We start from the raw sequence: 22,323 nt of genomic DNA on the forward strand, positions 1-22,323 counted from the left end.
GACAGATACGTATCTAAATTACCTAAAGTTTGAAACCTTAGCATGGGAATTTGACTTCCCTTTTTTTTTTTTCTCCCTCCCTGACATGTGTAGTTTTAATGTTTTGACCAAAAATTAAGTTCAAGTGGCATGGGTTTGCTTTCTTTTTTTGTAAACTCACTTAAGGATTTTGTCCAAAGAGTGCTCAAGTCACTGCAAGTATTTGTAAATGATTTTATTAGAGAACTTTATTTGATACTTCCTGAAGTATAAATTACTTTAGAAATCTTAGGTTGGCTTACAGATTGTAAGTGTAACTGTCTCTCTGCAGTATGGATGTATTTTTCAGTTCTTGCCGACAGGCAAGAATTTTCTTCCTGTCAGTGCAATAAATGTCAATGGATTGAGATTGCAATAGAATTAAGGCAGTTGTATTCTATGAAGTCTTGAAGTAGATACCAGTAACATCCACAGATTTCAGACCAGCAAGTTACTGCTCTTCCATAGGAAATGAACAGCTGTTTAGTTCTGGTCTCTCGGAAGGGGACTGGTGTAAAGTCCAGTGGGATCATGAAGATCTGCTTTATGGATTTCTTTGAGGTCTGGATTAACCCCAGAGCAGGAGAGAACTGAGGAGTTGTAGTGAGGCATTACAGAAGTAGAAGAAGGGACCCTTGGTTAGTGCTCATCTGGTGTAGTGCCACCAAAAGTCAGTGAAGCTTTGGAGAACTCAAGTGTGCTGAAGGCTCCGTGTCATTTTGACAGTCCTTCTTGTCTGCTCCAGAGCGTGATCCTGTGTAATGCAGGTTTCAGTGCAGAGGCTTTTGTCATACAGTTCAAACCAGGGAGTTTATTTGATTAGTCCAGCACAGTCTTTCTTTCTGTTGCAAAGACCTTGTTGTATAAACTTACAGAATGCTTAAAAAAAAAAAAAAAAAAAGAGAGAGAGAGAGAATGAAATCTGTTAAATCTGTTAATAAGTAGAGACTTCCACTGCTAGTGCAAAGTCATGGGCTATAGAAAAGTTAGCAATATTATCTTGGTTATTTTGTAATTTTTTTTTATTTTGCTCTAAGTTAGCAAACTTTAATTTTTTTTCTACATCTAGTTTAAAACCTAAACTGGAAAGTCATTTCCTTTTGTGCTTATCAAATGACAAGGATGAACAGCTACAAAAATTAGCAAATAACAGCTGTTTTGCATTACTGTGCTTCTGCTAAGCGGATGTTGCAAGAGCACAATTCTTTTTTCTACCATATGTATGTCAGAAATTAGTCTAGGATTCTTTATAAATGGTGGTGTGGTATGTCAGTTTAGAAAATAATGTTTGATACAGCTTTTGAAATTTGCATCCAAATACAGAAAATAGCTTTAAAAAAAACACACCTGGTTTTATTTCACTCAAGTTTATCTTGTATTACCCAATTCAAATGAAGTGAGACCAAGGATATAATATGAAATTTAGTGTAAAGCGTGCTGCATACTGTGGATGAGTCATAATTAAAAGGTTAGTTTTCTGGGTTTGATTTATAGTAAGTATAACTCAAGTGGCCAGAACTTGCGTGAAGGCTGTGAAATAGTTTACATGACTGTAAGGGCAAGTTGACCAGCATTTGACACCAATTAATGACCACTACTTGTTTAATAGAAAGATGGAAAACTGTTCTTAGGCTTATAGCAAGGCCTATGAAGATTGCTGTTATTCTTGGTTTTTCTGGGTACATCTGTGTTACGTTACTTTACTGAGGAAGGAAAACTACAGTTTGCTGCTTGTTATTTATAGACAGTTGTCACAGTACTGCATGTGTGTGATTAGTGCCACTTGCATTTTGAGTAAGAGCTTATGAGCAAGAAGTTATGCCCAAAGGAATACATACCGTTCCAAGTCACTGCTGTGTGTTCTGCAGCTACATACACTGAGCGTTAGTCCATGCTTTATATATCTTATGGAAGAAGAGTTTATTCTTAAAAGTATAGTTTTCTCAGATATCCATGGTGCACTGGTGCATGAACCAGCCACAATGTTGATGAGTGCCTCTTAGCACTGCAAAGGACTGAGATACTTTAACTTTGGTTTAACAGCTAAGCCATATTTCTGTTTTCAGTTTAGTTTAGTAATCATTTAACAGTAGTTAGAGGCAAATGCTAGTGAAAATTAAATATTCATATTAACAAAATGAGATATGTAAGGATACAGGGAATCATAAAAGAGTATGGAATACAGAAAAGAGCAGAAGAAAAATTTATTTAAATACTTGAATTCCTACAGAAAATGTTAGCGTTTCATTTTGTCTAGTAAATTGTCACTCTTTTCATATTTTATTCCATTAGAATGTTATTTTCTGGTAATCATGTTTTATTCTAAGGATGGTCTTTACCCATCTCAACCCATGAAACATCTTACTGTAATAATTACTATTTATGATACACAGCATTACTGAACGCAGTTTTTAGATTGCCTGGATGGTACAATCTCTGAATTGTATTTATTGGACATAATAGGGTACTGTCTAATTTTTCCTGTGGGTTTTTTTTTTTCTGTAGAACAACAAGCCTCCGAAACCACCTGCTTATATCTTCATGATTGATGTTTCATATAGAAACATAAACAGTGGCCTTGTTAAGCTTATATGTGATGAGCTGAAGACTCTGCTAGATAAACTTCCAAGGTAAAGAAACATAGTTGTGGTTTTCTTAATATGCTACATTACAGTTTCCTTGAAACTTTGCACATTGAGAGGTGATAACAAGAAGGCACCAGAAAATGTCAAAATTTACAACACAGGCATTTGTTGAGGTGATGGTGACCAAATGTTAATACTGTCTAGGTGTACCACATGGGTAGAAAGGATGTGTTGTTCTAATCACAGATAGAACAATCTTTCTTTTCCTTTCTTATAGTGAACTCTAGTGGTTTTATCATCTATATCCCAGCTTGTAGCTTGCCTTCACTTGCCATAGTTCTGCTTACTGCAGTGCTGCTTTTCTCATGAAATCAATCAAGAAAGTATCGCTTTAACATGCCAGAATGCTCCAAAATGTCAAGTTTCTCTAAAGCCAAAATGTTAGTGGTTTGTATCTATAACTGCTCGTCATTACTTAGCCAGCTTTTAGAGCTTCTGGCTCTGGTGAGAATTATCTGCCTGGTGTGTGTCTGAGAGGGGACACAAATCATGTATGAAAGACGGCATGTTTACTTGGCGAGTGTGATTAGTAGTGATTAATATTAGCGCAGTATATTCTTTTCTATAACTTTCATTAAAATGTAAATAATGCAGGCACATAGTTAAATGAAAGCAGTGAGAGCTGGACTGAGGAAATAAGTAGACAAGATGGTTCTCATTTGGAACATACAAAGCATTGAATGGCATAGAGAAAGAAAACAGGCTCTGAATTAACAGTACTTGCTGGGAGAAAAGAGCTTTTAAACACAGAGAGAGCAAAGTGAGGAAGGGCAGGAGACAAGATCCTTGAGGTAATCTGGGCTGTAGGATAAACCCTTCTGTTGTGTTTCCTCTTTGGAGATCAGAGTGTAAAATAAATTCCAGCCCAGGGGGCGCAGTTTGTCAGATCCTCTGCCCACATTAGACCATCTCACAAGAGCGTGGTTACTGAAGACAGAACTGGGGCAAAAGCATTTCATACTGTCCTGATCATGTCTCAAAGCTTTCCATCAGGATTGGACATCACTGTGAAGATGATAAAAGGTATGAGTGTGGTCTTAAAAAGTAGTTAACAGTTTCAAAACACTTAGACTTGAATGAGAGAGTGATCAGAATAATGAAGGCAAGTGCATGTCCATCACAAAGAAGACATATATTAATTCCAACCTTGCAAGGACTCTGCAGAGATGTGCTGCTGGCAAATTTGTCTGCTAGGCCTAAGCTCTTTCATGTCCACTGAAAAAAAAATGGAGAAAAAAAAATGATAGACCATTCATTCTCTTCAAAAACTAGTCTGTTGTCTTTAAGGAATACAAAACTTGCTGTAAGGCAATTGCTCAAATTTGCAGTAGAACTTTTATTTTGACACAGTGACATGAACTTTGCTGTGTGTTCCTTTTCTGTTGCTGGAAATTGACACCTGGAAAAATATTTTACTATTATCACATGAGGTGAAAGCCTTGTGCTGGGAATTCACCCTGTGCTTGGCTTTCCAGGAGCCCAAATCTGTAACAGGAAAGGCTTTGGGTAAGAAAGCAGTCGTCCTAACAAAAAGGCCATTGGTGTAAAGGCTTGTGCCAGGGAGACCTGTAAAAATGACTGAGAAGTGGGAAGTTTAAGCTGACAAAGAATGGATTAAGGTATCCCAAGTTTGCATGTTGAAAGGGCCTTTGTGCTTTTGTAGACTTAAAGCATGGCAGAAAATACATTTTCTGCTTGTTTAAGATATTAAGGCAGAAAACCAGGCTACCAGTTGAGCAAGTACAATATTTAGATACATAATTTAAAAACATTTGAGTACGATTCTGTTCTTGGCGATTCAAATGTCTCATTTTGAGATTTTTAAAAGAACTAAGTAGTGTATGAGCTAAATATGCTATTGGCTCCCATATTCATAACCAAATCTGTAAAAATGTTCTAGAGACTGGATCTTACGAAGGGTGGTAGTAAGAGCAGGATCTGATAAAATTGTCCCAAATGCCTTCCGTGTTAAAACTCTGTGACTAGTAAGAGGATGTATGTATTTCTCTTCAAAGTAGGAAAGTGCTGTGTGTGCAGAAAGCTGGTAATATCGTGTCCTCCTCAAAATCCTGAATGCTCCCTGTTAATTATGTTACTAACAAAATAGCAGTGTCTGAGTGGCAGGGAATGATTCTAAATGTAAATTCAGAAAGTGCTGCATCTATCTAGGTGTTAGAATATCTTGGAGAAATTATTCATAATGTTTCCTAACGGAGTATTGCAGCATATAGAATATTGCTTTCTCTTAGATCAAAGTAGCCCCTATCTCATCCAGCCATGTTCCTGTAAAGCAGGAATGGGGGATTAACATTCTGGCTGACATGAGAGTTACAGATTTGAGACAAGAAAAATGATTTCTCTCCCAAGCCTGAGGTTTTAGATGAAGCTTGTGAACTGCCAGCGGCAATTTATTTTTTACTCTGAAAAGAAGCAGAGCTGATAGCCATGAAGGCGTGCAACAGTATTTTCTATTTGCTGTTGGAAAGAAGAGATAGCAAGTGCGGGGAGAGTCTGTCTGTGTTGTTTCCCTCCCAGGTTTGAGTTTGCTCCTGCCAGCATTTGTGCACTCATGAGATGCAGTCTTGTTGATTTCCAGGGATGGAGGCCTGGTCATTGGCTTTGGTGCGGCCAAGGCTTTTCCTTAAGTAGCAGGGAAAGTATTTTCAGACACTGGCTTCTTTCCTGGGGTGTGTTTATCAGAGTTCTGGATGATTTAACCCCCCCTTGCTACTTCAGAGACTAGAGTGAAGTAGTTCTGCCTTAATTACTTAATTACTGGAAATACTGCTATTATCCTACCCATGTTTTGGTATGATAGTAACATCTGTGTGAGTCTCTGGACGTTTTGGTATCCTGTCCTCTTATTAGCGTATTTATTTGCGTTAAGTTTTTTGTAATTGTAAATTGTCACTGGGTGACTTCTTTTGTAAGCTAAAGAAAGCAATAATATCAGCCCAGCTACTTTTGTGCTTCCAGTTTCTGCAGTCTCCAAGAGCTTTGGGTCCACTGGTAGGTAAATAGCTTGACAACCTGGTGATTGTCCTGTTTGCCATCCTGTCTGATTTCTACTATTCCCCTTTTACCGAGGTCCAGAGAAATCAAATATCTTTTATATATGAAATCAGAGGAATAGCTGGGAATTAAATGGGTGTTTCCAAGTTTCAGTGCCTTAAATATGAAACTCTTTCCCTGCAAAACAAGCATACATTAGGCTGCAAACTCTGTTTCAGTGCCATGTCCCCATGAAAGAAGTAGGGTCCTTAATGTGTAACGCTGCAGTACAGAGAACATAGGCTGATGTTTGATAGTGGCTGATTCCATAGACTTGGCATGTGGCGTTTTTGGTGCTGAAGGCTTTGTTTATCATTAACAAGAGGAGCTTCCTATTAAGTTGAGATTTTTGAAGTAATTAAGACTTTTTTACCCTAATGTTTATAATTAGGCATCCATCATTACTATTGTTAAATTATAATGTAGACTAAAGCAAGCTGGCTTTCTGATTGTATCTTGTAACTAATTGTCCTGTTCTCCCTTTCCTATGTTTGTGAACATATTATTCCTTTTCTTAGGGACTCTTGACTCCTAGGGATAGAGTGTGCAGCTGATTGGGTTGATTTTCTTAAAAAAAAAAAATGCTTGATTTAATTAGGTGGTTTTAATTTGACCTAAGGCAGAGTTTGGGGTCATTACATCTAGTTGTTTGGTATTTGGTTTGTTAGTCCACAGTGTGGATAATGATCCGAAAGCAGCTGCACATTTCAAAGCAACAGTTTTATTGCAAGGTCAGTGTTTCAAAACTATATGCCGTTGTCCTTGTTTTTCTTGTAGGGAAGAGCAAGAAGAATCCTCAGCGATTCGAGTTGGTTTTGTCACTTACAACAAGGTCCTTCACTTCTTTAATGTAAAGAGCAACTTAGCCCAGCCTCAGATGATGGTTGTCTCAGATGTTGGAGAAGTTTTTGTTCCTTTGCTGGATGGTTTCCTTGTCAACTTTCAGGAATCACGATCTGTCATTAACAAGTAAGATAAAACAGTTCTGTTCCCGAGTAGGAGTTGAATGCTTGTGCTATATGGTAACCTTTAGTAAACGGTGTCCTATGATCTCTGGAAGGGGAGAAGCTTTGTGCGTGATGTACCTATCAAAATGCCTTAGGAACAAGCAGCTGCTTCAGGTCGTGTATTTCTATCTCTGATACGAAGAAAAAGCAGTACCAGCTCCCTGCATGCTGCCCCTTGCGAAGCCATGCAGTTCCTAGAACTTTAACATTCCTATTTGGTTTCATTCTGGCCGGGATCTTAAGAAACGGAACAACCAACATTATTTTTTTTAAACACCAATTTGCTGTGTGAAGACTCGGTGCGTAACAGCATTACCCCAAGTATGCTAACACTGATGCTTTCCTCTTTCTTAGCTTGTTGGACCAGATTCCAGAGATGTTTGCAGACACTAACGAGAGCGAGACCATCTTTGCTCCCGTCATCCAGGCCGGCATGGAGGCGCTAAAGGTCAGAATGTTCTTCTGCACAGGAACCGACTCTTTAATGAGGGCAGGACCTGATAAGCTACAGAAATTCCGTTTGCTGAAGGTGGTGCCAAATCCATGTACAAATGACAATGGGAAACAAGACAGAAATCATTGATCCTTTCCAGCACTTTTGTTCCATTATTCTCACAGTATGTTTGAGCTGCTTTGGTCCAAAAAAAAAAAATGGCAAGCATCTGTTTCCAGATTTTGCTCATTAAGGGAAACCACTCCCTAGAGTCTATTCCACATGGTTAGAAGATGGGGAGCAGGAGTCAGCCTCTTCCTGACAGCATTTGAGAGGGAGGCCTTTAGCTATTGCAACAAAATTGTTAGCCACCCTGGCTGCTTGCACAGACATCTCATCCTTGTACGTGTGAAGGGCAGGACAAGCATAAGATGCAACTTAGCCTCCCTGTCCTCCAACTTCAGCTGACTTTTCATGCAGAACTGGAGATATTTATTCCTCTACCATGGAACTGGTAGGGGTGCAGGGATCCCTTTAACTGACAAGTTTTCACAGCTTGAATACAGCTGAAAGTGAATCTACGGGTCAAGGTGCATCCCCAGCACTTTCTGTACGCCGGGGACATCCCCTGCAGTGCTGACATTTCTGTGGAGTTCTGCCAAGGAAATGAATGACAGTATGGATCAACACAGGATTTGCTGGGGTAGAAAACAGCCAGAGGGATTTTAAGAGTTGAGTTTTCCCTGAGCTGCATACAAGTAAAGCAGACATTTTGAGTAGATGCATTTGTTGAACTGAAAATATATAGCAACTCTCAAAGTTGTTTTCTAAAAATTCACTTAATATCCGTTCTCTTGTTTTTTTTATTCATAGTCCAGAAGTTACTGAAGAATTCAAAATTGCTAATCACTTTTTATTCCAGTTAGCTGTCTCAAGAGCAAGAGTGAGCAATAAAATGTTCTAAATTTTGGTAGAAAAGTGTTAGCAATGCAAAGATGCCTGTGGTACTGCTGCTGTTCTTTGGAATTGAAGGGTAGCTGTCATCAGTTTGCCCTCTTGGTTAGCAAATATGTTTCTCCTTACAGTTCTAACTAGAAATGGAATATTCAAATACAGCTGCCATTTACTTCATTTCATGGTGCAGGAGGAAATGTTAATTGCAAATTTTGATACTCCTAGTTTTGCCCATTAGGAGTTTAGATTCCTGTGTAGAAGTTACTGCAATGGTGAATGATCCAACATATCTGTGCTAGATTAAGTTACTGTCATAAAACTCCTGGTTCTTTTGGAGACTTCATTTCCAACAAGAGTATAGGCTCTAAATGAATTATTTAGCTTAAAAAGAGTTACGGAAAGTTTACTCTGTACTTGGAGACTCTTAAAATATATGAGAATTAGGCTCAACTCTTGATCCTAGCAGAAGAATAAAATGCCAATATGGTGTCTTTGAAACAGGCTGCAGAATGTGCTGGAAAATTGTTTATCTTCCATTCTTCATTGCCAACTGCAGAAGCACCGGGGAAGCTGAGAAACAGAGATGACAAAAAGCTACTCAATACAGATAAAGAAAAGGTATTTTCTACTCAGAGTTCAAAATGGACTGCTGTTAAGTTAAGCTGAATTTCTTTAGTAGTGCCTATATCTTTTTTATTTTCTTGTACAAAGGTTAGTTGTATAATTGCATTTCCATTCTCACCTTGCCTGAGGATTTCAGATATACAGTAGTGAACAAGTGTATTAGTATGGGTTCTGCTGGGTCACTAAAGAAAAGTTGCACTGCCCACCAATAAAGGAAATGCCCCAGCTGCAAAAGTAATTCCATCCAACAAAAACTTCCATCCAAACAAAAATCTCTGCTGATTTAGGGATTTTGTCCTCTAAGAAGGTACCAAGTTGAATCGTTTTATGTATAAAGGACAACATAAATTACAACCTAGCCATGTCTCATTTAAAACATTTTTTTTTCTTTTTTTTTTCACTTTCAGTTGAGCATTTGGGTTTGGACAGATTATGAACACTATCTAATGTTACGGCATTTGTGTTTTTTAATTCTGTGCAGACACTCTTCCAGCCCCAGGTAAATACTTATGAGACCTTAGCCAGAGACTGTGTGGCTAATGGCTGCTGCGTGGATTTGTTCCTCTTCCCAAATCAGTACGTGGACATAGCTTCCATGGGTCTTGTCACGATGTGCACCGGGGGAACGCTCTACAGGTACAACAACTTCCAGGTAAGTGTCCAAGTTCCTCACCTGTCACACTAACACCTGGGGGGTGGTTGTTCCTCTTTTTTTTTGATTTTGCAGTGTGCTTTCATGTGTTAGCATAGAAGTGCAGTGGCTCTAGAAAAGTGGCACCTAAGTGGCACTTAAAATCTCCAGGAGATAAAATGCAGACCAGGAATGACAGATCAGGCTCTAACAGAAATCTTCAGACATTAATGGTACTTACAGATAAGCTAGTTAGATAGGAAGCTAGTTAGATAATATCTTGGTTATTTAACCAACTTGGTTAAATAAGTTGACATCTGAGTAGGGAAGTCAATTACTCCCGTGTTTACAGATAAAAAATACTTATGATCAAGACCAAAAAAAAGACCATAAGGACTTCAACTTGTTTGTTCAAAATTACTTGGGAATTTTATGGGGAATAAGAGGTTTTCTCTGTACTTGAACTGACCAGCCATCAAATTTTCTGTGAAGTACACAAGGCTGCCCTGGGTTTCTAGAAGTTCCCTAGAAGTCTGTCTAGCCTGCAGCATAAGTGAAGTTACTGGAGAGAGATTTGGTTGAAGAGGAATTTGAGATGTCCAGGCTTACTCATGAATTGGAAAGTACTTGTATGTACATATTTCTGTTAATGAGGTAGCAATCAGTTATTTTCTATGCAATTTTAAAGGAAATGTTAAATGTGGAAAGACCTTCCTGGGTATCTGTGAGGGGAAGGGTTGGGTTTTTGCTCTTTTGCTGCCGCATAGTGGTGAACTGCAACTTCTGCCTTCCGTGTCTAGCTCAGTTCTGATAGTCCGCAGTTCCTGAGTGACCTCAGGAGAGACATAGAAAAAAAACCCGGATTTGATGCAATAATGAGGGTCCGGACAAGTACAGGTAAAGGGGCCTTCGGGGGGAGGAAAGTTAACATGAATGAATACGATACTACATAATATTAATAACACAGTTATTAGAAGTGTTACAGAGATTATCTTTAGTTCCTGGCTAAACTGTTTTTCTGTTTCCTAACCAGGCTTCCTGTTTTAAGTTTAGTATGTACCTCTTAAAATAATTGGATAGGCTGATAGAGCAGATGAGTATGCCCTTATTATGTGTGCCCAGTTTTCACTCCGGAGTAAGGCTTCTCATCATTGTCAGGCATCCTGTGCTGCAAGTAGACTGTGTAAAAACCTCTGTGTTCCCTCATTCTTTAAATACTTCAAATGAAAATACTGCTTCCACTTTCCAAGCACTCATTCTTACTTCAAGTTAAGTATTTGAGGAACCCAAACACACACAAGTTGCCAGGTCAGTGGCCCAAAAGCTTCTGAGTGTCTCTGATTCAGATCAGAGCCCCGTGGCTCATAGGGCTGCTTGGCTCTTCCTGTTGCCACCTGCCTGGTGGGCAGTGCCGTCAGCTGGGCCCCTCTCAGTAAGCAAAATTTAATGAACATCAATAAAGTAAGTGAATAAATGTCAGGTTTATTTGTAACTGTTAAATAAAAGTTTATCTTTTATTACTCTTTATCTGACTCAGGGTTTAGGGCTACTGACTTCTTTGGTGACATTTATATGAACAACACCACAGATGTAGAAATGGCTGCAGTTGACTGTGACAAGGCCGTGACAGTGGAGTTCAAGCACGATGACAAACTGAATGAAGATACAGGAGCCTTAATTCAGGTACAAAACTTTAATAATGTGCCATTCCATTAAATTATGTGCAAGAACCTTTGTGGCCATAATGGAACAGTCATGGTGTAGGGTTGGTGGGAAGCGGAGGTAGCTTGCCCAAGCTCTGGTGACGGAGTACCCTAACGGAATAAGATTTTAATTATCTGACCAAAGGCTGCATCGTACCCAAAAAGCACACAGCAGGAAGCATGTGTTATTGCAGTCTATCTCACTAGTAAACTAGAAGGCTTTCCAAGTATGTCACGTAAATCTGCGTGCAGCTGAACTGTGAACCAAGCAGCTGTTCTCAGCATGCAGGTTCTTACAGCTCAGGGATGCAGCAGAGAGCTGAGCAGCCAGGGTCTGCCTGAGCTGGGCAGGAGGAGTGGGAATAATCCTGTGCAGCCATATCTGCGCTGCATGTCCTCCTGGGGGGGTACCACAGTGCTTTGTGAACCTGGGTTGAGACCTTGCAAGTGATTTCTCCATTTTACAGCATAAGTTATTATTTACATGAGTACGAATCTTTGAAGTATTATATGGAAACCATTACTGCAGGGGCATTCATTGTTCAAGAGCAGTTCTCTATAGCTGCATATGATTTTCAAACCTATGCAGTGATCGGTAACTGCCAGCAACAGTACCTTATGCAATGAAGTATCCTCCTGAACTTTTTGTCTGAACGTTTGTTTCTGCTCTGCCTGATTTTCTTGTCCCTATAAATATACTTAATAGCAGTTGATCCTTGTATGATTACAGTACTGTGAAGCATCCAGATTGGTACGTCTGAAGTCATCTGCTAGAGCCGTGGTGCAGTAGTGACAGGGGATGTATAGGCCTTGTAGGTGTTACATTTACATCTCCTTCACATGGAAGATACTAGTGAAAGATCTAATGTGAGGCTCACTACAGCGATCTGGAGTGTCTGTGTTTACCTGGCAGGCTCTCATAAGATGATGAGAGTTCATATTTGATTGTAGTGCTAGGAAACAAACAAAATGTACCAGCCTGATTAATGCAGTACCAAAAAAATGTTACCAGACAGGAGATCTTGTTCTTGGTCCCTTTATTTTTCATGCTTGTAAAAAGTTTCCCAGATGCCAGCATTATGTTTAAACAAAAGAGAATTGGAGTCTTAAGTAAACTCTTAAATTACCCTTCACATTCCAGTATGCCAGTCGTAGATGCAAGATACAGGGTTGGTTGGACAGCTAGTTTGACTTTCTCAGTGTGTTCTTATTTGTGGCAAAGTCATGTCAAAGTTCTTATTCATGTCAAAGCAGAGCACTGGAACAGGCTGCCCAGAGAGGTTGTGGAGTCTCCTTCTCTGGAGATCTTCCAAACCCACCTGGATGCCACCCTGTGCCATGTGCTCTAGGTGACCCTGCTGAAGCAGGGCGGGTTGGACTAGATGATCTCTAGAGGTCCCTTCCAACCTCAAAAACTCTCTGATTCTGTGAAAGTCCCACTCGGCTTTTCAGGATTAGCCAGCTTTTCTCGGCAGTGGTTGGTGTAAGATAGAGGGATGGACAGAGTACATCTCGGAAAGCTTCCCATTTCTGTAATGTCTTTTCAGTTGCATTTGTTTGCTGGCTTTTGGTAATAACCAACTGCTTTTGGTAATACTTAAATATTACACAGTTGAAATTTTTGATTTACAAAGTTAAGCTACCTTTCTTTTTAGATGATACTGTTAGTGTGTGTCGATTAGTCACATTTTTTTCAAATTTTAAGGCTACTAACTTCTCAAATGTGTTTACGTGTCTAGCAACCTTTCATAGGAACCACAGGCGTGTTGTTCCTGTAGCTCAAAGCACTGAATGAGCCCTGGCTAGTGAAGCTGTCTTCAGATGGCCTTCTAGGCGTACAATATGTGGTTCTTTCATGGGGAAAGTCAACTTTTTGTTCTAAAATAAAACTGAAGGGGAATTTGTTTCTGTTTTCACAGTGTGCTGTCCTTTACACTTCAATAAGCGGGCAAAGAAGACTTCGCATACACAATATAGGTTTAAACTGTAGCTTCCAGTTAGCTGATGTCTACAAGACTTGTGAGACCGATGCACTTATCAACTTCTTTGCTAAGTCAGGTAAAGTTTTGGCAAATCAGTTTTGCTTCTTTTTTTCTCTGGGGCAGAGACAGGGGGAGAAAATGAAATCATTCCATTAGTGGGAAAAGGTGTTTTGCAAATTGCTGCTCCGAACCTGAGTTAACTGTTGAGTCTTAAACATGGTAAAGTTGAAAAGATAATTGTACACACAAGAACATTGTAAACGCATCTGCCTCAAGTGTCGTGCTTGGGGAGGTAGTTAAAAACATAATGCAGCAAGGTGTGTAGGTGCAATAGGAGAAAGGCACAGGCTTCAGTTCCTGCTGTGAAGTTCTCCCTCCCCTTACACTCTAATGCAAACACTATATGGCTCTTTTTGCATGGTACGGACATGGCATTGTTCTTTTATTTGAAAGATGAATATATCTTATAAAATGCTTAAAAGGGATTAAAAGCAAGGCCAGTGTTGACCTTAGCAAAGGGCGACAGGTGGTGACGTTGCCAGGTGCCCGCCTGAGCGCGCTGTTGTTGCTCTCCCCCGCAGCGTTCAGAGCCGTGCTGAGCCAGCCGCTGAAGACCGTGAGGGAGCTGCTGGTGAGCCAGGCGGCCCACGTGCTGGCCAGCTACCGCAAGCACTGCGCCAGCCCCGCCGCCCCCAGCCAGGTACCGCCGCCCGCCACCGCTCCGCACCCCGCGTGGCACTAGGGCTCACGGGTGGCAACTGCAACAACGGGCAGGGGCGCTGAGGAAACTGATGCTCATACAAAGGAAACTAGACAACCCTTTTCTGCTTGGTGGAATGGTGTGCTGATTTACAGAAGTTTCCATTCTTTTCCTGTGCCATTTTTTTAATATTCTAATTTTCAACAAATAATCTCTTTCTCAAAAGATGAAAATAACATCTTGCTGCTAAGTACAATGTAAATTTGCGCATAGGTTTTTCAGGCGTGCTGGAGTGATACAAACTGATGCCTACCAGGGCCCAACTCCTAGGAGAAAGAAAAAAAATCCAAGGTGGTTTTAAAATAAGACAGTCTGTTAATGCTTATTTACTAAAGGCTAGTAAGAGCCTGTATTTATCCTAACACTTTTATACCCTACCACTTGAAAAAAAAAAACTTTTTTTTTCTACCCCAAATTATGAGTACTTCATTAATTATCAGCTTACTGTGTATAGTCAGAAAACGTGTCAGAGTCTGAATTAAATAGAAAGGTGCTTTCACAGCCTTCCAGCAACCACTTCTGACAAAAATGTATTCCTAGTTCAAGCAAATACCCAAAGATGGCTGAATTTCAATCTTGTAAGCATTTCCCCCTCCTTCTGGCACACCTCAATATATTTCCATGCTCTTTTAAATTATGAGGTACTTCAGAAGAGCAGGATTGATTGGCTCCCTCCCCCCCCTCCATTCTGAATTACAACATGAGGTTTTGTACGTGAACGAATGACAAGAAGAAATCAGGATTCCCACCATTTTGGCAACATTCAGTTTAAATAATTATTTCCTTTGGTTTCTCTTTAATTGCATTTTTCTAATTCTTTCTTCTTGAATGTAACTCGCAGTTTAGAATTAACACATCCCAATTACATGACTCAAAACGTAACTGATTTTGCTTGTGAGACTTTACAGTGTTTCCTTTTATATTATTCACCCTCGTATTAGATATGTTAAGGCTTTACATACTGTGCTGTGCTGCTACTAATCACAAGCCTGGGCAGTGAGAACCAAAGTTGTTAGGAATAATGCAAAGAGGACTTGCCCTGCCCCCGCCCCCTTTTCCCTCCTAAATTGTTCAAAGGAAAACCACCCACTTTTCCCTTGTGACCTGGCTTTAATTTAGTGCCCAAAAAATAAGTTACAGAACAAAAACAGTGATGAAGTGGACTACTGTCTGTGCCAAGTAACTTATGCTTGTTATTCATTAGATAAGCCATTCACAACTGCCACATCTGGTTTGAAACAGAACATTTAAAAAGTTTGTTTCTATTTTGTTGTTTTTAATCAAAGAAAACAAGTTGTAGTGTAAGTGTTTCAAAGTCCAAGTGTCTTTGCCCAGGACACAGGATCAATTCACTCAGGAGCTTTCTCTGCCTCTCAGCTCATCCTTCCCGACTCCATGAAGGTGCTGCCTGTCTACCTGAACTGCCTGTTGAAGAGCTGTGTTCTCCTGGGCAGGCCCGAAATCCCAACGGATGAGAGAGCCTTCCAGCGGCAGCTGCTCATGGCCATGGGGGTAGCTGACACACAGCTCTTCTTCTACCCCCAGCTCTTGCCCCTTGTAAGTACAGGACTTGCACATTCCTCTGTAAACTTGGCTTCAAGAAGTTTACTTAAGCAGACTTTTAAGGCTATGTAGATGCAAAAGGAAGGCTTTTTTTCCTTTCTTTTTTCTTCTAATTCCATGTCATGACTTACTTACTTTAATTAGGCTTCTCCTGCTCCCTAGCTGCTAGTTGAACTCTAGTGAAGAAGTGAGGAGGAGGGGAGGTAACAAAAACAAGGAGATAACATAAACACATACTGTGTCCATCGCTGCATTCTAGCCTTTGGTAGAAAGCTCCCTTTCTTTTAACAAGGCCCTTATGCGGGCTAAGGAAATACAAGTGTCCTCGCTCCTATAATAGGCCTTCTGTTGCACACCCTGCGTTAGCTAAAAGAAGTTTTATTTCTTCTAAGCTGAATGTCTTCCGGAAAGGAACAACCACAATAACTGTTAAAGCAGTTGCTTCTTCAGCCCCTGATGGGGTACTTGTGTGGTCCTGAAGCAACACTGAAAGGGCTTTCCCTCAGCATGATGAGGTTGGCAACTCTGAGGTGTTTTTCCCTGCAGCACAGCCTGGACCTGAAGAGCGACACGGTGCCAGCCCCGCTGCGCTGCTCCGAGGAGCGACTCTCTGAGGGAGGCGCCTTCTTCCTGGCCAACGGTCTCAACATGTTCCTGTGGCTGGGGGTCAGCGTGGCCCCCGAGCTCATCCAGGGGCTCTTCAATGTGCCCTCCTTCGCACACATCAGCACAGAGGCCGTGAGTAGGAGGGAAAACTCAGCTATAGTTTAGGATAGTAATCAGGCTAACTAGGGAGGGAGCTGTGCAACATTCATCTTTAAAAGCAGAAAATGTGTTAAAGGACGAAAAGATGATACATAGAGCCTAAACAAGCTGCTACCCTCTGACCAAGGAGAGGAGAGAACCTTTAACAAAACCTTAACCGCGTTCACATCTTAAATTTTTACTGTAGCAGCCTTTTAAAATCCCGTTGAATGTGTGCTGCTCCAACTTAGCTGTAATTAGAGGTGCTCCTGTATCCTGAACTATTTCTGTGAAGAAATCTTAATATAGTGATTATTTTAAACTGAAAAATGGCTTAAAGCCATTAGTTACTTTACCTGCTTTAGTGAAGGAGATCACAATTCCCCTGTTCATAAGGAAATCCATGGTAAACTTCCTGCCTTGTATGAATTCGTAAGAGATGTGACTTGAATGTAACAGCTCTGCAACACTCCCATTTAACAGACACGGCTGCCTGACCTGGACAATCCCTATTCAAAGAAACTGAGGTCAATAATGGAGCATATGCAGAGCCAAAAGCCCTACACCATGAAGGTAAGAGCTTCCTGTCCTGCAACACATTCCTCTTACCTGCTCAAAAAACCCCACCAGCACTGGCTTGTACAGCTGCAGGTGTCCTCTGTCAAAGCAAAAGGGTTTGCATTTGCAGCATCAGTTTTGCCACAGGCTGATGCGCTCCAACATGGGGGGGTCGAGCACAAGTACCTCAAATATACTCTGCTCTCGCTCAGAAATTTAGATATCCTGGCACAAACGGGGAGATCTTCAGAGGCAGCCAACCCCAAGGCTGCTCTTTAGCTCTGCATCTTACTCCCAACTAGGTGCCAGAGGGGAAGGAGGGAAAGGGGCAGTAGACTAAATGTTTCTAGGAACTGTTATGCAGGAGATGAATGGGGAAGGTTCTGCTCTCATCTGCCTTAGAGAACTGCCTGTGTCTGTGTTCAGTAGAGTACAAAAACAATGATTTATATAGAATACACATGTTGTACATTATATTGATATAAGGACATATTTTTAATATACACATACATACACCCCCCTCCCCCATAAAAATATACAACACATGCACATACAACTGTCCAGTTAGCACATAGTCACAGCCACTGCAGCGGGGGAGGTGCCCCTCAGTAGTGTTTGTGTCTGGTGATACAGGAAAGCAGCACTGCTATTTAGTGATGGTGTATTAAAAAAAAAAAAAAAAAATCTCTCTCTCTCTCCAGCTGATGATAGTGAAACAACGGGAGCAGCCAGAGATGCTTTTCCGACAGTTCCTAGTAGAAGACAAGAATATTTATGGAGGAGCTTCTTATGTGGATTTCCTGTGCTGTGTCCACAGAGAGATCTGCCAGTTGCTCAATTAAGGAAGCTCCAGTGTCATCGGTGGTGGTTTTATTTTGGTTTGGTTAATTTGCAAAGAAAGAGGGGCAGTAACTGGTGCCTGCAGGGCAGCCAACAGCCCCATCATACCTCGGCCTTATGCTGTCCTTTACTCAACCTTCCCAGTGCTCTTTTTGTACAGTTTCATTTCACGCAGCCTCTCTCCATTTTGTTTACTTACCTATTAATCTGTAGAATAGGAAGTTCTGCACTCAGGTATTAAATCTTTTGGGAGCAGCTTGACTCTTTCTCCAAGTTGAATTGTTAAATTCCAAACTGTCAAAGCTTTAGAGCATATGGTATGCACTTTCTAATAACAAATTAGAATTTAGAAAACTTCTTCATTATTCCTTTTGCTAGCTACAAATTATATGATAGCCAGAAAATATATCCAAGAAAAGCAAAATCTATATAGAATGGGGAAGAAAAAAAAAAAAAAAAAAGGCAAAGCATTGGCCAATGAACACATATAGTTGGATTGTTTTCACAGTAAGCATGCAGTTCAGTTTGAATACTTAAGGGCCTTCATGTACACTTTAGGATCCCTTCCTAAAGTATATTAGGAAGTAGTCCCTTTTCTCCTAGAAGGTACAAACACGAATGTCTCCAGGACTAGCTCTGGCCAGCCTGGCACAGCTACAGCTGCCCAGGCTCAACCAACCACCTCAGCTCCTAACTGGACTTGAACATTTAATAATGGACCACAGGTAGAAAGGCAATTAAACAAATCTTATTCTAAGGTTTTGCAATTAATGTCACAGTGTTATGGTACCATTCTTTTATCTTAAGGGCAGTAATTATTTAGCTATTTAATTAATTTACATTTTTAGAATTGAACATCTCTTAGGCTTTGTTTAGTCCATATGCTAACTAGAATACTCCCACGGCACTATTTAGATCCACCTTTGGCCCCTCAAGATATCAGCAACAAGTCACCCTTAAGATGGCAGATACATTAAAAAGTTTTTTGTGGTGCTATAAAAGGAAGCCTCTTGTTTAATGAGCTTCATTACAGTGACCTTTTTCTCTAATGATCAACTCTCCCTACAAGAGTCACTGCTTTTAAAAAACAACCTCTGACACTATTTAAGGTAGGACTTAGAAAGCCAGAGTCTTTGGAAGAGCTGTTTACCTCATAGTTCAGTCTGTTCATTTCTTTATGACCAACGTCTCTTCATATGAGATTTGAACTTTTTTAAACTTGAAAAACTTACTTATGCTAAAGATAAGCATTTTGAAGACAAAATCCTTCCTCAAACAGCAAAGGCTGAGCTCCATAATAAAAAGTGCCTTTTAAGAGCAGCAGTGTCACTGATTAGTATTGATCAATACTAGCAGGTAAGTTTGGCAGATTAATTGAAACAGCTGCATGCCTTGTCCATCACTACAGACTTGTACAAGTGGATACCTTACATGGGCTACATGGACTGAGTTGTGCAGCTCAAGAACAGCACACTAGCTCTGAGGATAAGGTTAATGTGTACAGTATTCGTTGTCATTCCCAATCATTGTTACATTGTAAAAAAAGACACCAGCAACTTTAAATATAAAGACATGACCAATGTTGTGGATAGAGTGTTTATTCCTTCATGTACTAAAAGTGCTTTGTTTCTGGGGGTGGAGGACAGAGAGCGGCTATCAGGCTTTTTAAGCTGCCAATACCTAATGCTCCAGGACCTACGCTGTGCATGCAGGGCAGCTAGTGGGGTGAATGGGATTCGTGCAGCTCCCCGAAAGCACCTCTTGTGGCGCCTGCAGCTCCCAGAGACAGGGCAGAGTTGCGTTAGCAACAACAATTGCAATTTCTGCACAACGTAAAGATTTTGGTGTGGGTCCAAGTAGTAAGTCCTAGGGGTTTGGGCGTGAGGGTCTGAAAGTGACCTAGGGGTAGGTCACTTTCTCCTGCAGGAAAGGGAAGCTTATGCAGCATCACCGGGCTTTGTTTGATTTACGCTTGTGTTTGTTAGCACCAAACCTGATTACAGTGAGGAGAGAGAGAGAGAGAGAGAGAGACCCTCGAGAAGGGCAAATAAGGTCCATGGTCTGTAACAACCTGTGGGAGGTTGATGGCAGATGAAGCGTTTAAAAAGAAAAAAAACACCACCCCACTTACCCGTATCAAGCAAGAGCCTCGCCGATGGTGCAGTTTGCACATAACAAGACCTGTACCACGGGAGATATCGTTTGCAGCTGCTGCAGAAGGTTCATGTTCCCTCAGTGGTGGGAAGGCAGCGAGCTGCTCGAGCAGGAGGTGCTCGCTCTGGGCCCCCTCTGCACCCTGTCCATGCTGCCAGCCCCCCAGCAGTGTACCCTTCTAGCACAGCACTTTCTTTGCCACTGTAAGGTTGTCTCAAGGCCTCTCTAATTTTAGGCATGAGGAAAGAAGCTCTCAAAATTTAAAATTGCAACAACCAAAGACAAGACACTTACCCGTGATTCCAGATACTTGCAGCTTCCTGTCTCTTAGGAGTTTTGCTTAAATGAAGAGTGGATGTCATTATCTAGTGATAGTGTTATTATCTATTCCCCCTATTATCTAGGGGTTTTCATTTACTGAAGTACTGTTTTCCCTTTAAAAAAAAAAAAAAGCCATACTTACAGAACAAAGACTTAATAGGCTTAAAATGTTCGTTTTTCTCCAGAGGGCACTCTGGATACTTCTAGTCCCTACTCCCCCATTCTGTGACATCTGAACAGTGTCCCAAAGGCATACCTCGACTTAGTGGCATTTAAATCCCAATTCCAGATAAAATTTTTCATGGGTTTTCAACCTAGATTTATTTGTCCTGGCTGTCTAGACTGGATGCCAACTTATTCTTGTGTCAAGAAAATTTAAAAACATGCCACTTACTTCATCAATAAATGACTCTTCAGAAAAGAAGAGCATTAGTATTTAAAAATGGAACCAAACTCTTTAAACTTCAGTATGTTGAAGGTAAGGGGTAGGAGGGGGAAAAAAAAAAAAATCAACAAAATTAAAGTTATGTCTTGCTCAAGGTAAAATCCATTACTTAACCTACCTTCTCCCTTACGGTTCTTCCACTCTTTTCTGTAATGACATCAAGACATGAAACAAATGCAGGTCCCGTGACAAAGCCCCCCACTCGGCTCAGCAGAGCCCTCTCCAGTGCCGCCCACCGCTTGGCGCTGCTTGCCACCAAAGGAGAGGCATTTCACTCCGGTAAACTCCAGCTACGGGGACAAACCAAGGGCTGAACCAGCACATTACTCACCAGTTCAAGTCTTAAAACTGAGAAGCTAATTGACAACCACTAATGAAATCCAAAGCTTTTCATCGCTAGACACCATGCCAGATATGGTTCCAATCAACAGTGATTAAAAAAGTAACCAGGGGTTTTATTGTTTAATGTGACTTAAATATCCATATAGCCTCAACCCAGTGTTCTGTGAGCATCACTTCCATCGCCTCCACAGCCACGAGGAAGTGGCCCGTGGCCCGTGCAGGAACCCCCAGCCTGCACCTGGCTCTTTCTTACCTCTCGGGCAACCAGCTCCAAGTCATCATGGAAAGCGCAGCTTCAGAGCAGGCCCAGCCGGGGTCCTTCCCCACAGCCAACGTCACGACTCCCCGCTGGGTAACCTCAGTAGGATGAGCGAGGCAAGCGGTTTGCTGGCGACCACTCCACTTCCCCGACCTTCAGGAGAGCTGGCCAGCCAAAGACAGGCTCCTTTAACACTCTCCCTAGCAGTGATTTTTTTTTTTTTTTTTTTTAATTTCCCTTACACTCTTTCAGCCTTAAGGGAAAACCCAGAAACATAACTCCTTCTGCACATCCAAATAGGATGGCTTATTTACAAGACCATATGCAATTAATTTCACATTTTCATTTTGCTGAAGTCTCAAGCAGCATCATTGACTTCTGCAACACTGGAGGAGATGCAAATCCCAGGCAGTTACAGCAGGGAATTTGAAGGGAGCTGGAATCTAGTAGTTGTGAGGAGGAGAGGGAAGAAAAAAAAAGAAAAAAAAATAAAAGAAAAATGTTTTACCATTAGCCAAAATAAGTACCTGTTCTCAAAGTGTTTCCCGTATTTACTTCTGAACTAACAACACGAATAGGATAAAAATGGAGAAAACAGGCAATTTTCCTCGACAGTTAAACGAGCAGTACCATTAAAAACATCCTGCAAGCATCAGGTCACTCCTCAGCGTGACAGCTCTGACCCAGGAAGGGAAACAAAGGCACGAGTTTTATTCACTCACTGCTGATCCCTTGCTGGAAATACTACCAAAGGCTGTGACGGGGACCAGTTCCGACCAAGCAAACTCTTCTGTGCTCAGATTTCATGCACCACAAAAACAGTTTCCATCTGCACTTTTATAACAGTAGACAAGAAATTATAGTGTAATTCTACAACCCACAAAATATTAAGTAAAATATTTCAACATTGGCTTTGATAAACAAGTTTAATTCTCTACAAGATAGTTTATAAAAACTAGGCTTCAGCCAACACAGAGCATGAGACTTAAAAGCCAATTCTCTGAAACCCATGCCTAAGAATTGGGGACGACTTCCATGGTCAGGTTTGTTCACTCTACCAAGTATTCTCCAACAAATGCAGAACCAGGTCATTTTATAAAACCCAACACTGTACATACCGAAGCGAAGCTGCCTCCGGCGCCCTCCCTACCCGGCCATACACCCATCCGAGATCATTCCCTCGGCAACATCCGAACAGTTCCAACAGGGCCTCCAAAAAGGTCTTTTTATTACTTATATTGCAGTTGTTCTGCAATAAAAATGTTTTTCCCTACTAAAGAACAAGGTTA

At 41.0% G+C, this 22,323-nt stretch overlaps 1 protein-coding gene across 1 annotated transcript in view; it reads left to right on the forward strand.

Annotated features, from left to right (window-relative positions):
- Nucleotides 1-17,525, forward strand: part of SEC24D (SEC24 homolog D, COPII component) — a 43,719-nt gene extending 26,194 nt beyond the window's left edge. The window contains exons 10-22 of the mRNA XM_010225946.2: nucleotides 2,524-2,648; nucleotides 6,492-6,683; nucleotides 7,076-7,169; nucleotides 8,610-8,726; nucleotides 9,214-9,384; nucleotides 10,164-10,260; nucleotides 10,901-11,046; nucleotides 12,986-13,124; nucleotides 13,630-13,748; nucleotides 15,186-15,365; nucleotides 15,918-16,109; nucleotides 16,599-16,688; nucleotides 17,375-17,525. Coding sequence (XP_010224248.2) covers nucleotides 2,524-2,648; nucleotides 6,492-6,683; nucleotides 7,076-7,169; nucleotides 8,610-8,726; nucleotides 9,214-9,384; nucleotides 10,164-10,260; nucleotides 10,901-11,046; nucleotides 12,986-13,124; nucleotides 13,630-13,748; nucleotides 15,186-15,365; nucleotides 15,918-16,109; nucleotides 16,599-16,688; nucleotides 17,375-17,515 — 1,803 coding nt within the window. The 3' untranslated portion in view covers nucleotides 17,516-17,525. The remainder of the gene's footprint in view (nucleotides 1-2,523; nucleotides 2,649-6,491; nucleotides 6,684-7,075; nucleotides 7,170-8,609; nucleotides 8,727-9,213; nucleotides 9,385-10,163; nucleotides 10,261-10,900; nucleotides 11,047-12,985; nucleotides 13,125-13,629; nucleotides 13,749-15,185; nucleotides 15,366-15,917; nucleotides 16,110-16,598; nucleotides 16,689-17,374) is intronic.
- The last annotated feature ends 4,798 nt before the right edge of the window (nucleotides 17,526-22,323 follow it).

This window comes from Tinamus guttatus, unplaced genomic scaffold (assembly GCF_059628265.1).
Source record: "Tinamus guttatus ecotype Peru unplaced genomic scaffold, ASM5962826v1 Tinamus_guttatus_pri_ptg000288l, whole genome shotgun sequence".
Taxonomy (NCBI): Eukaryota; Metazoa; Chordata; class Aves; order Tinamiformes; family Tinamidae; genus Tinamus; species Tinamus guttatus.